Source organism: Eimeria necatrix, genomic scaffold (genome assembly GCF_000499385.1).
Source record: "Eimeria necatrix Houghton genomic scaffold, Enh_scaff6, whole genome shotgun sequence".
Taxonomy (NCBI): Eukaryota; Apicomplexa; class Conoidasida; order Eucoccidiorida; family Eimeriidae; genus Eimeria; species Eimeria necatrix.
In genome coordinates this window covers 83929-98291 of record NW_013651701.1, presented here as the reverse complement: position 1 = coordinate 98291, position 14363 = coordinate 83929, and the positions used below count along the sequence as shown (strand labels likewise).

Sequence of the window (14363 nt, the reverse complement as noted above, 5' to 3'; positions counted from 1 at the left end):
GCTGGATAGCTGGCCAGCTGGTTTCGTAGCTAGCTAGTCACCTCGCTAGCTAGTTCCGTGGCTAGCTAGTTAGCTGGCTAGCTAGTTGGCCAGCTAGCTAGCTAGTTAGTTGACAGCTATGGAGCCGCCGCAAGCTAGCTAGCTAGCTAGCTAGCTAGCTAGCTAGCTAGTTGGCAAGCTGTGGAGGTGCGGCAAGGCCCTGAGGACTGCGCTGGCTTGCAGGCGAAGCAGCTAGCTACCTGTGGCTGGCTAGCTAGCTACGGGACTGCCTACGGCCATTTGCAGCGAAGGCTGTGGGCCTGTGTGGCTTCTGTGCTGCTGCTGCTGCTGCTGCTGCCTCCCCACCATTTGCTGCGTCGGTCTGCGCGTGTCCATACACCCCAGCAGCAGCAAAGTGCAAACAGAAAATGCGCATGCATGCAAAGACACGGCGGCCGTTTGCCTCTGGGCAGCAGAGGCCCAGGAGGCACAGCCCCAAACTTCGGGCTTTCAAATGTGAAACGGACCTGCTGCTCGTGCTGCTGCTGCTGCTGCTGCCGCTGCCGCCTCTGCTGCTGCTGCTGCTGCTGCTGCTGCCACGCAGCAACCCACACTAACGCCCCGGCGCAGCAGGCCGCCACGGGCCGCCCCCACTGGCTGGCTGCAGCGAGGGGGGCCCCCCTGCCAGCTGCGGCTTCCCTAGAGTGTTGAGGGGCCCCTGGAGGGCCCCCTGCCACTGGGGCCCTGCTGCAGCACTGACTCCCGGCAGCTGCTGCAGTGACACTGCTGCTGCAGTTGCTGCTACTGTTGCTGTTGCTGCGGGAAGAGAAGCAAGGACACCCGCTGGACTCACTGCAGCAGCAGCAGCTGGCCGTCCGAGCTGCGCAGCTCCCGCTGCCGCTGCTGCTGGAGATCCAGCAGCAGCTGGAGCCACATACATCCTCCCTGCTGCTGCTGCTGCTGGCGCTGTTGCTGCTACTACTGCCGTCCTTGCTGCTGCAGCGGGAACGCGCCGCGCAGCCGATGTCGCGCTAGTGTACATCCCAGTAGCCGCAGGTGTCCTTTGGGGTGCTGCAGCAGCTGCTGCTGCTGCTCCCGCTGCTGCTGTTGCTGCTGAGGTCCCCACGCCCCTCGGTGGGGTTCCAGAGGGAGCGCCCGCTAATGGGGGCGCCGTTGCTGCTGCTGCTTCTCGTGCTGCAACAGCAGCAGCTGTGGCTGCAGCTGTCGTTGCAGCTGCTGCGGACCTGGAGTAACTGTGTGCACTTCTGCCGCTGCTGGCGCCTCGAGGGGAGGCAGCAGCAGCAGCAGCAGGGCGGGGGCCTCCAGCAGCAGAAGTGCCCGGTGGAGTGCTTGAGAGCCTTTCCTGTAGGGCCCCTCCACGCCCTCCGCCGTGCTGCTGCTGCTGCTGCTGCTGCGAATGAGTGCGGCTCGCTGCTGCGCTTTCAGCAGGCAGCAGCAAAGATACCTCAGTCAGGTGTCCACGAATGCCACTCAGTGCACCGCCGCCTGCAGCACGAACAGCAGCAGCAGCAGCAGCAGCCCATGACCCCACAAGCCTAGCACGCAGCCATATCGGCAGTGGGCAGCGGCAGCTGCAGCAGCAAGTGCAGCATCTGCAGCAGCAAGACTCGAAACACAGATACACCCTACAGCGCATTCGGCCCTCCGAAAGGATCCGCCGCAGCAGCTGCGAAACACAACCAACACTAGCAGCAGCAGCAGCAGCAGCAGCAGCAGCAGCAGCAGACCCTCATCTCCATAGTTTCTTGTTGTGTAGTAAACCACAAGAGACTCCATGGGATAAGCCAAAGAGAGCTGGTGGAGAGCAGCAAGAGTTACATTGGGGCCGAAGGGGACGCGGTGTTCTTTGGTGTAGAGCCGCAGCTCCCCGATTTGCTGCTGCTGCTGCTGCTGCTGCAGCTGGCGGTTGAGGCGCGCAGCAATGAAGCGACACAGCTGCAAAACTGTGCTGTGGCCTTCAGTGGAGAATTTGTTTTGCTGCAGCAGCGGCAGCTGCGGCAGCAGCGGGTCGGGGATTAGCTCAAAGCGCAGCTTCATCGGTGCTGCTGCTTCTGGGTTCGCGTCCGCCGCTGCAGTTCCTGCTGCTGCTGCGGCTGCTGCTGCTGCTGCAACCTGCTGTTTCCGCAGCAGCACAGACAACTCCCGCCGCATCCGCTTCTTCTCCAGGGGCGGCAGCACCGCCTGCATGGCCATGGTGAGATACCTGCTGCTGCTGCTGCCTGTTGCTGCTTCAGCAGCTGAACCTGAGGCCCTCCCTTGCTGCTGCTGCTGCCGCGGCACCGGCTGGCCCGAGGCGTCGATGAAAGCGGCAGGGGTTGGCGCGCGGGGGAACAGTCCGGGATAGACTTTGCTGCTGCTGCTGCTGCTGCTGCTGGGAGTCGCTGCAAGCTTCTTGTAGGGCTGCTGCAGCAGCTCCGCAGCTGCCGCTAAGCTGCGTTTGTGTGCAGCAGCGGGGTCTGCTGCAGCGAGGGCGTCTGGCACAGGACTTGCGCCGGCGCCGGCCGCGCCGGCTGCTGCTGCTGCGGCCGCAGCAGCAGCAGCAGCAGCGTGTTCTGCTGCTGCTCCTTGACTCGAATTCAACCGCTGGTTCGCCCGCGCCAGCAGCACATGGTGCTTCTCTTCAAAAGCTTCCAAAGAAGGAAATATGCGACGCACAACTCTGTCCAGCGCGCCGTCGGGGCGCAGACTGCGGCGCGAGGCCACGTGGGACCGACACTGCGCGCAGCAGCAGCAGCAGCAGCAGCAGCAGCAGCAGCAGCAGCGCAGCAGCAGCAGCAGCAGCAGCGGCAGGTGCAGCAGGGAGGGCAGCGAGAGGCAAGCAGCCATCCGGCTCCGCAACACGCTCTAGTGCACCCCGAACCCAAATGTGCTCTAAACCCTAAACCCTAAACGCTAAACCCTAAACCCGAGAAACGACAGAGCAGGTGGACCCCAGCTAGGCTCTAAACCCTAAACCCTAGACGCCAAACCCTAAACCCTAGAAACGACAGAGCAACTGGCCCTGACGGCTGAGCCTAAGACTCTAGGTTTCGCTGCTGCTCTCCGGTGATGCCTCGAACCCCGTGGAAGCCAAACCACAAACCCTAAACCCTAAGCCCTAAACCCTAAACCCTAAACCCTACACCCTAAACCCTAACCCTAATCCCCAAATTTTGAACCCTGAAAACCAAACCCTAACCCCCAAACCCTAAACCCCGGACCCCGAACCCCAACGCCCAAGCCCCAAGCCCCAAACCCCAAACCCTAAACCCTAAACCCTAAACCCTAAACCCTAAACCCTAAACCCTAAACCCTAAACCCTCACCTGGGGGCACTCCCGAATGCCAATGCGAACGCACTTTTCTATGCACTCTGCGCAGAAGCGGTGGAGGCAAGTCTTGACGACAACAGTGTGATCTAAAATGGACATGCAAATGGGACAAGAAAGGTCTTCTCGAAGTTTGATGCTGCTGAGGGTTCTGCGCTGCTGCAGCAGCTCCGCGGGCGCGCGCCGCGCTGCTGCTGCTGCTTGCTGCAGCGAAATCGAAGCCGGCAGCCGCTGCTGCAGCAAACGGTAGTACGCCCAGTCCCGGCCCCACAGCGTCCCGTGTTCTCTGTCGTACGCCAGCCACTGCTTCGACCGCTCGCTCATCACCCCGCTGCTGCTGCTGCTGCTGCTGCTGCTGCTGCTGCTGCTGGTCGGGGCCGCGGTCGGGGTCGTGCTGCTGCTGCTGCTGCTCGTGCTGCTCGTGTCCGTGCTGCTCGTGCTCGTGCTCGGGGCGCTCCTCGCGGGGCTCTGGCTCCCTCGGGCCCCCGTCTTCACAGCCGCAGCGCCTGCTGCTGGTGCTGCTGCTGCTGCTGGTGCTGCTGCTGCTGCTGCTGCTGCTGCTGCTGCTGGTGATTGAGCTGCTGCTGCTGCTGCCGGCTGGCTCCGGACCGAACTTAAAGTGTGATCAACTCTGCTGCTGCTGGCGCTGCCTTGACGCGCCCCCGAGGAAGCAGCAACGGAGGCTGCCCCCGCAGCAGCAGCAGCAGCAGCAGCAGCAGCAGGTGGTGAGTGCCGCTGCGCCTTAACACCACCCCCCGAGACTACCACAGGCTTTGGTTGCTGCTGCTGCTGTTGATGCAGCGCTTGCTGCTGCCTCTGATTTTGTCCCAGCTGCTCTTGCTTCTGCTGCTGCTGCTGCAGTGGCTGCTGCTGCCGCTGCAGTGACTGCTGCTGCTGCTGCAGTGGTTGCTGCTGCTGCTGCAGTGGCTGCTGCTGCTGCTGCACTTGCTGGGGTTGAACCGCCCTGGGCACATGACCGACGGTCGCTGGAACTGGTTGCGGCTGCTGCCGCGGCTGCTGTTGTTGCTGCTGCTGTCGCGGCTGCTGTTGCTGTTGCTGCTGTTGCTGTTGCTGTTGCTGTTGTCGCTGCAGCTGTTGTTGTTGCTGCTGCTGCTGGCGCGGCGGCTGTTGCTGCGGCTGTTGCTGCTGCTGCGGCTGTTGTTGTTGTTGCTGCTGGCGCGGCTGCTGTTGCTGCGCTTGCTGCTGCTGCTGGTGCCACGGTTGCTGCTGCAGTGGTTGCTGCTGCGGCGTCTGTGTCTGCTGCTGCTGATGCAGCCACAGCTGCTGCTGCTGCTGCCGCGGCTGCTGCAGTGGCAGCTGCTGCGGCAGTGGCAGCTGCTGCTTGAGAAGCGGATGGCTTGGAACAGTGGCTGCTGTGTATAGCGGAAGACCAGGGGTGCCGCAGAGTGGCGGCCGCTGCAGCAGCGTTTGCTGCTGCAGCAAAGGCCGCTGCTGCGGCAGTAGGATCTTGGTATCCGTGGTGCCGCTGCTGCTGCTGCTGCTGCTGCTCCCTATGAGCTGCAGCGCATTCCTGCTTAGCTGCGACTGCAGCAACTGAATGCACTGCTGGCCCCGCACAGAAGCAGCTGTAGCGGGAGATGCAGCACGAGCTGCGGCAACTGGTGTTGCTGGTGCTGCACCAGCAGCAGCAGCTGCTGCTGCGGCTGGTGCTGCTGATGCGGCAGGTACTGCTACCCCAGCAGCTGGTGCTGCTGTTGCTCCAGAAGCTGGTGTTGCAGTTGATCCCGCAGCTGGCGTCGCTGCTGCAGGTGATGCTGCTGCTGCAGCGACCGCCGGGGCTGCTGCTGCTGCTGCTGCATTAGGAGCTGGTGCTGCTGCTGCCGGTGGTACAACAACGGTAGGTGCAGCCGTAGCTGCTGCCGTTCCGCCCGCTGCTGCTGCTGATGCAGGACTTGGGGCCGCAGCACCAGCACCATGGGGCTCCTGGAACCCCTGAGGCCCCTGAGGAGCTGCCATGGGCAGCAGCAATCTCGACCCCTACTGCTGCAGCATGCTGCTGCTGCTGCTGCTGGCACTGCTTCCGCCGCAATGGGGAGGCCAGAGCCCCCAGAAGAACAGCTAGACTCACAAAAGCAGCTGGAAGCTGCTACTTCTGCTGCTACAGACAGCAGAGCTGGTCCCGCTGCTGCTGTTGCGGTCCTTGCGCTTACAAAGACAGCAGCAGCAGCGGCAGCAGCAGAGCAGCAGACCGAGGCAGCGCCCGCTGCCAGCCAAAGGCAGCACAGATTGGGGTGTATGTACAACTAAAAATCGAATTGCCGCGGTGTCTGCTGCTTTTGATCCTGATCTGTAGAAGGCGCATGCAGCTGTGGCTGGAGCCAAGTCGAGCAGCAGGAGCAGCGGCGGCGGCGGCAGCTGCAGCAGCAAAAGCAGCTAGCAACGGGCCCCGAATCATAGAAATTACAAAAGACAGTTTCATTTATGCGTTCTTCCACTAGCCATTAGCCTCCCGTTGAGGCCGCTGACTGCAACTCCCAAGCGCTGCTGCTGCAGTTGCTGCTGCTGCTGCATTTGCTGCAGCCAGCAGCAAGCGCCAGCTGCTCTGAGGCGGCACCTGCGGAGGGCGTGGGGCCCCGAGTAGATGAGGGCTTTGGGGGGACAGATGCAGTAGGCAGCGCTGCGCACACGCGGAGCCGACTGCAGCTGCAGCAGCAACTGCAGGAGCAGCAGCAGCAGCAGCAAGACCAGCTGCAGAAGCAGGCGATGTTGCAGCAGTCAAGGCCTTCACCAAGTGTGGAGGATGTGCTGTCTGCTCTGCTACGCGTGCTCTCCGCCGTGCAGCTCGTTTCCCCCGCCTCGAATGACGCAGCAGCAGCAGCAGCAGCAGCAGCAGCAACGGCTACTGCAGCAGCAGCAGTGGGTCCCAATGGCGCCTCTCACCCGCACAAAGGCGCACAGCAAGTCCTGCATGAGGCGCAGCCAGCTGCCCTTCTACTGAAGCAGCAGCAGCCTTTGGAATTGCAGCGGCTGCTGCTCAGCGACTGCAGCATCCCCCAGCTGCTGCTGCGGGCAGTGCACTTGGCCATGAACAGCGGCTTGCTGCTGCTGCGACAACCGCAGCAGCAGCAACAGCAGCAGAAGCAACAGCAGCAACAGCAGCAGCAGCAGCAGCTCGATCAGTTTGCCGCGGATTTGTTGAGGGCTCGGATTGCTCCTTTTCTTTTGCTGCCTTCTCCGTTCCCATTTTGTCGCTATAAGCAGGTGATTTGCCCAAGAAATTTGCTGCGGCTGCTATTGCTGCTGCTGTTGCTGCTGCTGCTGCTGCTGTTGCGGCTGCTGCTGTGGCTTCTGCCGCCCTCCATTTGCTGCTGCCTCCCCGGTTGCTGCTGTTGCTGCTGCTGCAGGCACTCTCTGTGGCTCCCCACTTCAACAGGCTCATAGACAACATCACAACAGACCCCCAGTGGCTGCTGCAGCAGCTGCAGCTTGCTGCAGCACACGATGCCTTCCTGGCCCGCCTGCTGCGGATTTTGCAAAGAGTGTACATCAGCAGCAGCAGCAGCAGCAGCAGCAGCAGCAGCAGCAGCAAGAGTGCGCCGCGTTCCATCCAGAAGGACATCCGGCTTCATTTGCTGCGCACAGACTTCATGTTGGACACCTCTGTCGAGCAGCAGCAGCAGCAGCAGCACCCAGCAGCAGCAGCAGCAACAGAAGCAGCAGCAGCAGCAGCAGAAGAGGCAAGAGCCTGGCCGCTGCGGCTGGTGGAGGTGAACACAATTGCTGTTTCTTTTGCGGGCCTGAGCCAGCGCGTGTCGGAGCTGCACAGACTCCTGGTGCAGCAGCTAGCTGCAGCACAGCTAGCCAAAGAGCAGCAGCAGCTAGCTGGGGCTTTTCCCGCTGCTGCTGCTTCTCCCGGGGGGGCCCAGGAGTTCCCAGCCTGCCCCCACAATACGCCTGTGGAGGAAATGGCTGCTGCTGTTGCTGCTGCCCACCGCGCCTACGTAGCGCGGCTGCAGCAGCAGCTGCAGCAGCAGCAGCAGCAGCAGCAGCAGCAGCAGCAGCAGCAGCGCGTGTTTCCTATGGTGATGCTGCTAGTGTGTCTCGAGCCCGAGACCAACTTATTTGATCAGCTGCAGCTGCAGACAGCAGTGGAGACGGCGAGCGGCGTGCAGCTGCTGCGGCTGTCCCCGCAGCAGCTCTACGACTTGTGGCAGCAGCAGCAGCTGCTGCTGCTGCACCCCGACGGCAGCAGCAGCAAGTGGAAAGCCACCGGCGCAGCAGACGAGCCCTGCCCGCCCGCAGGCCGTCTGCTGCTCCGCAGCCTGCCTCCAGGCCGCGGCCCCCGCTGCAGCTGCCCCCAGCAGCAGCAGCAGCAGCAGCAGCAGCAGCAGCAGCAGCAGGAGTCCAGCTGCTGCTGCTGCTGGCACGAAGTGTCGCTGCTGCTGCTGCGGTCGCTGTACTGCCCCAGCCACTACCCACACGAAGGCATTTGGCAGCTGAGAGAAATGCTGGAGGTCTCCGACGCAATTAAAGTCCCTTCAGTTGCTGCGCAGCTCGCGGGCACAAAGAAGGTGCAGCAGCTCTTCAGCAGGGACCTGCAGCAGCTCCTGCGGCTGCAGCAGCAGCAGCAGCAGCAGCAGCAGCAGCAGCTGGGGTGCTCCGCTGCGTCCGCACAGGTAGAAGATGTCCTGCAGCGCTTCTTGCCCTGCCCAGCAGCAAGAGCAGCAGTTCGCGAAGTGCTGCAGCCCCACGTTGACCCTGCAGACACGCCTTTCCCAGCAGCAGCAGCAGCAGCAGCACCCGCTGCAGCAGCAGCAGCAGCAGCAGCAGCAAGCACCCCACTGGAAGCCTTGAGTCTAGCTATGGTCGAAGACGCTGTGGCTAATCCCCAGCTCTATTTGCTGAAGCCCCAGCGGGAAGGCGGGGGCAACAACGTGTGCGGGCCGCTGCTGCAGCAGCTGCTCTCGCGGCACCTTGCTGCTGCTGCTCCTGCTGCTTCTGCTGCTCCTCCTGGCGCCCACTCTGCTGCTGCTGCTGCTGCGTCTGCCCCTGCTGCTGCTGCTGCTGCTGCAGGCCTTGCTGGGAAGGCCCCAGACAGGCTTCAGTCTTATGTCCTCGTGCGGCGCATGTTCCCTCCTGTGCTGCCTTCTTTGTGTTTGAGAATGGAAGCAGAGCAGCAGCAGCAGCAGCAGCAGCAGCAGCAGCAGCAGCAAGGGCTCTTTTCGTCGGTGCAGTGCAGAGCCATTGCAACTGTGGGGGAGCTGGGAGTCTTCAGTGCGTTTCTGTACTGCGGAGAAGGGCAGCAGCTGCTAAGCAGCAGCAGCGGCAGCAGCAGCAGCAGCAGCAGCAGCAGCAGCTATGAGCTCAACGTGAGCTGCGGGACGCTGCTGAGGTCAAAAGCAGCAGCAGCAGATGAAGGTGGAGTTGCTGCTGGCTACGCCCAGCTGGACTCGCCTTTGCTGTTTGCTGGAGATGAGGCCTGGGCCCTTGTGCAGCAGCTGCAGCAGCTGGGAAGCACCTGGGCTTAACTGCTTGTGTCTTTCCTGCTGCTGCTGCTGCTGCTGCTGCTGCTGCTGAGGAAGTCTCAGGGAGCGCAGCGAAGGCGATGTAAGGGCAGCAGCAGCTGCCGCTGTTGCAGCCTAAGGAGCCTCTTGCAGCAGCAGCAGCAGCAGCAAGCGCTGCTGCTGCAGCAGCAATTTGGGCCCCTAGCTGCTACTCAGCTGTGGCCCCGCGCCAGGGGAGGGAAGCAGCAGCAGCACAGCGCAAGTGAAGCGCAGCTGCTGCTGCAACAGTGCAGCTTCCCAGGGTTTAGGGTTTAGGGTTTAGGGTTTTGCACAAAAGGCACAGAAGCAAACCGAAAAGACCTGCGAGGCAGCAGCTTATGCTCTACCCTTCTTCGCAGCAGCAACACGGGAGCAGCAGCTCCCCACAAGGGCCCCAGGGGGGCCCCCACTATCAAGGGGGCCCCCCTCTCAGTGCCTTATCTTTCTCAGGGGCCCCCTCACCCTTTGGGGGGCCCCCCATCATTTGGGGGCTCCCCTTCCCTTTTGGGGTCCCCTCTTCTCTTTCGGATGCCCCCATCCTTTGGGGGCCCCCCCAGCCTTTGGGGGGCCCCCCAGCCTTTGGGGGGCCCCCCAGCCTTTGGGGGGCCCCCCAGCCTTGGGGGGCCCCCAAGCCTTTGGGGGGCCCCCTTCGGGGGGCCCCCCAGGGAGGCGCAGCTCTGGCTTTCAGGTCTCATTAAATGTGGGGAGCTGTTCTTCCCCGCACCTTTCCCCCCCGTGGCTAGCTGTGGCTGTTAACAGCTAGCTGTGGCTAGCTGCAGCTGCCTGTGGCTAGCTGTGGCTGTTAACAGCTAGCTGTGGCTAGCTGCAGCTGCCTGCGGCTAGCTGTGGCTGTTAACAGCTAGCTGTGGCTAGCTGCAGCTGCCTGTGGCTAGCCGTGGCTAGCCACGAGGCGCTGTGCTCGCTGGGTGGCTGGGGCTCCGGGGGGGAGCAGCATTTTTTAAGTGCAGCTAGCTGCTGCTGCTGCTTTTAAGTGCAGCTAGCTGCTGCTGCTGCTTTTTAATTGTATTGAATTATTATTATTAATTGGTTGTACTTTGCTGCCTGCTGGGGGCGGCAGGTGGGGAATGCGGATCGCTGCTGCTGCTGCTCTTGCTGCTTGCTGCTATTTCTGGATCTGCTGCTGCTGTCTTGCTGCATGCTGCTGCTTCACGAGGCGTGGCTGCTGCTCTTGCTGTTTGCTGCTTCTTCGCTAGCTGGGGCTGCTGCGTGGCTGCTGCTTGCTGCGGCGCGAGCTGCGGATTCTGCTGCTGCTGAACGCCTGGCGGGATTGAAAACCTTTACAGTTTGAATATTTAAAAGCTAAATTAAACAGAAGATTTGCTGAATAGTTCTTGATTTCGGTGGCTGTGGCCGTCGGCGGCGGCTGGAACGGTCCGCTGTTGCATGCGCCGTGCTGTGTCTTTGTGCTGCTTTGGCGCTGCTGCTGCTGCTGCTGCTGCTGCGTTTCAGGGCATTTTTCTAGTCATTGAAACTTAAATGAATTTTTGTGTCAGGCAGTCTTTCGTTTTCGACTGTCTCTTAGGCGAGGTGAGCGCAAGGGCTGCTCCTCAGGCTGCTTTGCTGCCGCTGCCGCTGCTGCACTGTGAGCGGCGCGGTTTCTTCTGCGCTCTTAATCGCAGTATCGAAAAAAGAATTGAAATTTATAACTGTAGAGGCTTATTTTTTTAGCAGGACGCGTTGCTCGTGTTTGCTGCGGTGTACATACACCTGCCGAGCTCGCCTTCCAACACACTGCCAGGTTTGAAGCCAACACTCCATCACTTTCTTTCTTCTTCGCGTTTCTTGTCTTTCGCCAGCCCCAGCAGCTTTTTTAGAGCTGCTAGTCTACTGGAAGGTCCCCGCGAGTCCCTGTGGGCACCTGGGGCCCCCCGCAGCTTTCTTACCTTCTCCCTTGGGGCCCCGGGGCCCCGCACTTGTGCTGCAGATGCCGCCTCGGCTGTCTTCAGACCCCGCTGTTGTATCCTTCACAGTATGTGGGGCCCCAGCAGCAGCAGCAGCAGCAGCAGCGCCGCCAGCAGCAGCCCCAGCAGCAGCAGCACTGGCAGCAGCGGGGCCTGCCGCTGCTCCTGAGGACTCAAAGGAAAAGAAGGAGGGAGAAAATTCTGGCCCTCCTTCGGCGTTGGTGCATCTCTCTCGCACGCTTCTGTCACTGAAGTAATCCTGCTGCTGCTGCTGCTGCTGCTGCTTCTGCTGCTGCTGCTGCTTGTTCGCAGCTGTCTGCTGCTGCAGCTCCCTGTGCGCCGCGTCCATTGCCCGCGCTTCCGCTGTGGGAGCTGGCGCAGCTATTAGGCCGTCCGCTGCAGCTGCTGCGGCATTAGCTTCTCCCCACCCGCCGCCGCTGCTGCTGCTGCTGCTGCTGCTGCTGCTGCTGCTGCTGCAGGTGCCTGCACAGCTACGACGCGAGCGTGACGCGCATCATTTGTCAAGTCTCTTTCGTGGCTCTTTACCGCCTCGATGTGGCTCGAAAGGTTTGGAATAAAATGGATGTTGTGGGGGGCCTCCACTTGACCCAGCGGAGGGTACCCCCGGGGGCCCCCCGGGGCCCCCCCCCGGGGGGGGCCCCCTCGTGGGGCTGTTTGCTGCTGCCGTGCCACGAGCAGCCCCTGACTTCGGAAATGTATTTGCGCTATGGCGGGGACAAGGGGGGTCACCGGCGAAGTCCTTTGTTCGAGGCCCCCGGGGGTGCAGCAGGAGCAGCAGCAGGAGCAGCAGCAACGGGAGCAGCAGCAGCAGCAGCAGGTGCTGCTAAGTACCGCATGTTCATCATCAACCAGTGCAGAGAAGAAGTTTTCTTCCAAGACATTTTCCCCGGCCCCAACTTCATTGTCGAGGCGGGGCCCAGCCACGTCTTCTACAAGATTCCCGAGGCCAACGAGGTGCGCTCTTGCTGCTGCTGCTGCTGCTGCTGCTGCTGCTGCTGCTGCTCTTGCTGCTGCTGCTGCGGCTGCTCGTGCTGCTGCTGCTGTTGCTGGTGCTGGTGTTGACTCTGCCGTCTTCGCCAAAAGGCAGCCGTAGGGTCTGGCCACAGACAGCAGCAGCAGCAGCAGCAGCAGCAGCAGCAGCAGGTATTTCACTGCGTGGGCCAACACTCTGGGCTTGAGGGCCAGGTCTGCGCTGCTGCTGCTGCTGCTGCTGCTGCTGCTGTCCTTTTCTGAGGCGAGGTGTATCTGTCTGCCGTGCGCGCCTCTGCTGGTGCTACTGCTGCTGCATTGTGGCGCTGAGGTCGATTTGCTGCTGCTGCTGCTGTTGCTGCTGCTGCTGCTGCTGCAGGATCAATATGCAGTTTACGGGCTGTGGATGCACAGCGACGAAGAAAGGCTGCGGCTGCAGGAGGCGCTGCGAGAGCTGCTTGAGTCTGAAGGGCAAAGCTCGGAGCCAGCAGCAGCAGCAGCAACAGCAGCAACAGCAGCAGCAGCAGCAGGGGGAGGAGGCGCGGTAGCGCAGAACGTGGCGTCTCTCCCGGGCTTGCCGCCGCAGCAGCAGCAACAGCAGCAGCAGCAGCAGCAGCAGCAGCAGCAAATCGTGAGGCAAGGGAAACAAGCGCAGCAGCAGCGGCCGCACGAGAGAGCAAGGGATCCAGCTGGAGAGAATGCAGGCAAAGTGCGCCGCTGGGCAGTAGCAGCAGCAGCAGCAGCTGTTGCTGCTGCTGCTGCTGTTGCTGCTAAATTATTTGCTGCTTAGAACGGCTTGCGGTGTGCATGAAAGGGCTTTCATGGCTTTTTTGCAGCTACGCGGCGCCTGCTGCTGCTGCAGTATACCCCAGTGTCTCGCTGCTGCTGCTACACCCGTTGCTGCTGCGGCTGAATCTGCTGCTGCTGCTGCTGCTGCTGCTGCTGTCTCAGGCGTTGCTGTCTTTCTTGACTGGAGGCGTGCCAATACCGAGCGCCTTTGAGCATTCATACGAGACAGCGAGCGGGAGGCTTGCTGCGAAGTCTGCGGGGGCAGCAGCAGCAGCAAACACAGCAGCAGCAAATACAGCAGCAGCAAGCACAGCAGCAGCAAGTGCAGCAGCAGCCGACACGGCAGCAGCAAGTGCAGCAGCAGAGGCTCAGACAGCGCCGCCGAGAACGAGAAGTCTGCCCTCTTCAGCAGCAGACGGAGGAAAAGCAATTATTAGTTTGCTGCGGCAGCACAGGGAACATCGGCAGCAGCAGCAGCACGAGCAGCTGCAGCCGGAAAGCGGTCATGTGCAGCAGGAGCGACAGCAGGTGCAGCGGGACAGGCAGCAGCTGCAGCAGCAGCTGCTGCAGCAGCAGCAGGAAGAGCTGCAGCAGCAACGGCAGCAGCAGGAGCAGCAGCAGCAGCAACGGCAGCAGCAGCAGCGGCAGAGCCAACAGCCGCAGCACCAGAAACCACAACTGCCGAAGGAGAGACCGCAGCGGTATCTGCAGCCGCCGGGACAAGAGCAGCAGCAGCGCCAGGAGCCACAGCAGCACTGGTGGCAGCAACGTGAGCAAAAGCTGCAGCAGCAGCAGCAGCAGCAGCAGCAGCAGCAGCAGCAGCAGGGACTGCAGCAAGCAGCTGATGCTGCTCCGCGTGACCCAGCAGGCGGCCTCAGGCGGCCCTCAGAGCAAAAGCGGGGCGGAGAGCCCGCACGTTTTGTGCGCGCAGCAACGGCGCCAACAGCAGCAGCAGCACCCCAAGCAGCAGCAGCAGCGCCAACAGCAGCAGCAGCAGCAGCAGCAGCAGCAGCGCCAATTGCACGCTCCGCACCCTTGTCTCCGTCCCGTAGCTGCAACTACCCCAAAGCGTTTTCGCAGCAGTCGCTGCTGCAGATGCTCACAGTGAGGCATGGGCACCTGCTATGTCTCACGCCTAGCTAGCTAGCTAGCTGGCTAGCTAGCTAGCTGGCTAGCTAGCTAGCTGGCCAGCCAGATAGCTAGCCAGCCAGTTAGCTGGCTCAGCAGCTAGCCTGCGCAGCTGGCTGTGTAGCTAGGAAGCTCAGTGTCTAGTAAGCTCTGCGCATGTGTGGTGGCTGTTCTTGCTGTCTATGGGCTGCTGCTGCTGCTGCTGCTGCTGCTATCTTCGCGCTGCTGCAGCGGGAGTGCACAGGAGCCCCAGGGACTGCAGCAACCGATGACGCAGCAGCAGCAGCGCTGGAATCAGCAGGGGTCCCTGTGGCGTCGACCGCAGCAGAAACAGCAACAGCAGCAGATGCTGCAGCAGCATTCCCAGCAGCAGCAGCAGCAGCAGACGAGGAGACCACTGTTGTTTCGCGGGCGTCTCTAAGGCAGGCAATCGCGGCTGCGCTGCAGAGCGACGAGTTCCAGGACCTCGTGTGGCGGCAGCTGCTGCTGCTGCAGCAGCAGAATAGGCAGCAGCAGGATAGGCAGCAGCAGGACAGGCAGCAGCAGCATCAGCATCAGCACCAGCAGAGCAGGCAGCAGCAAAACCGGCAGCAGCAACAGCAGCAGCAGCAACAGCAGCAGCAGCAGATCCTCCGTAGGAGCGAGCGCAACCAAAAGCTGGAGGGGTGAACAGCGCAGCCCGTAGAGGCCTAGAAGTCCCAGAGGGGCCCCCCAGGGTCCCAG

At 62.0% G+C, this 14363-nt stretch overlaps 3 protein-coding genes across 3 annotated transcripts; 2 read left to right on the top strand and 1 right to left on the bottom strand.

Annotated features, from left to right (window-relative positions):
• Positions 1-592: 592 nt before the first annotated feature.
• On the bottom strand, positions 593-5284 carry ENH_00071660 (zinc finger (C3HC4 RING finger) protein, putative; the record flags this gene model as incomplete). Its single annotated transcript, XM_013577322.1, has 3 exons — positions 593-1485; positions 1728-2715; positions 3305-5284. 3 exons carry the CDS (start codon positions 5282-5284, stop codon positions 593-595), a joined length of 3861 nt encoding a protein of 1286 aa, XP_013432776.1.
• A 72-nt stretch (positions 5285-5356) lies between these two features.
• Positions 5357-8796, top strand: ENH_00071650 (glutathione synthetase, putative; the record flags this gene model as incomplete). Its single annotated transcript, XM_013577321.1, has 3 exons — positions 5357-5464; positions 5849-6529; positions 6673-8796. The coding sequence occupies 3 exons, from the start codon at positions 5357-5359 to the stop codon at positions 8794-8796; spliced, it is 2913 nt and encodes a 970-aa protein (XP_013432775.1).
• Positions 8797-10756: 1960 nt separating this feature from the next.
• Positions 10757-14309, top strand: ENH_00071640 (mRNA decapping enzyme, putative; the record flags this gene model as incomplete). Its single annotated transcript, XM_013577320.1, has 5 exons — positions 10757-10986; positions 11213-11708; positions 12103-12432; positions 12675-13616; positions 13872-14309. The coding sequence occupies 5 exons, from the start codon at positions 10757-10759 to the stop codon at positions 14307-14309; spliced, it is 2436 nt and encodes an 811-aa protein (XP_013432774.1).
• Between the last annotated feature and the right edge of the window lie 54 nt (positions 14310-14363).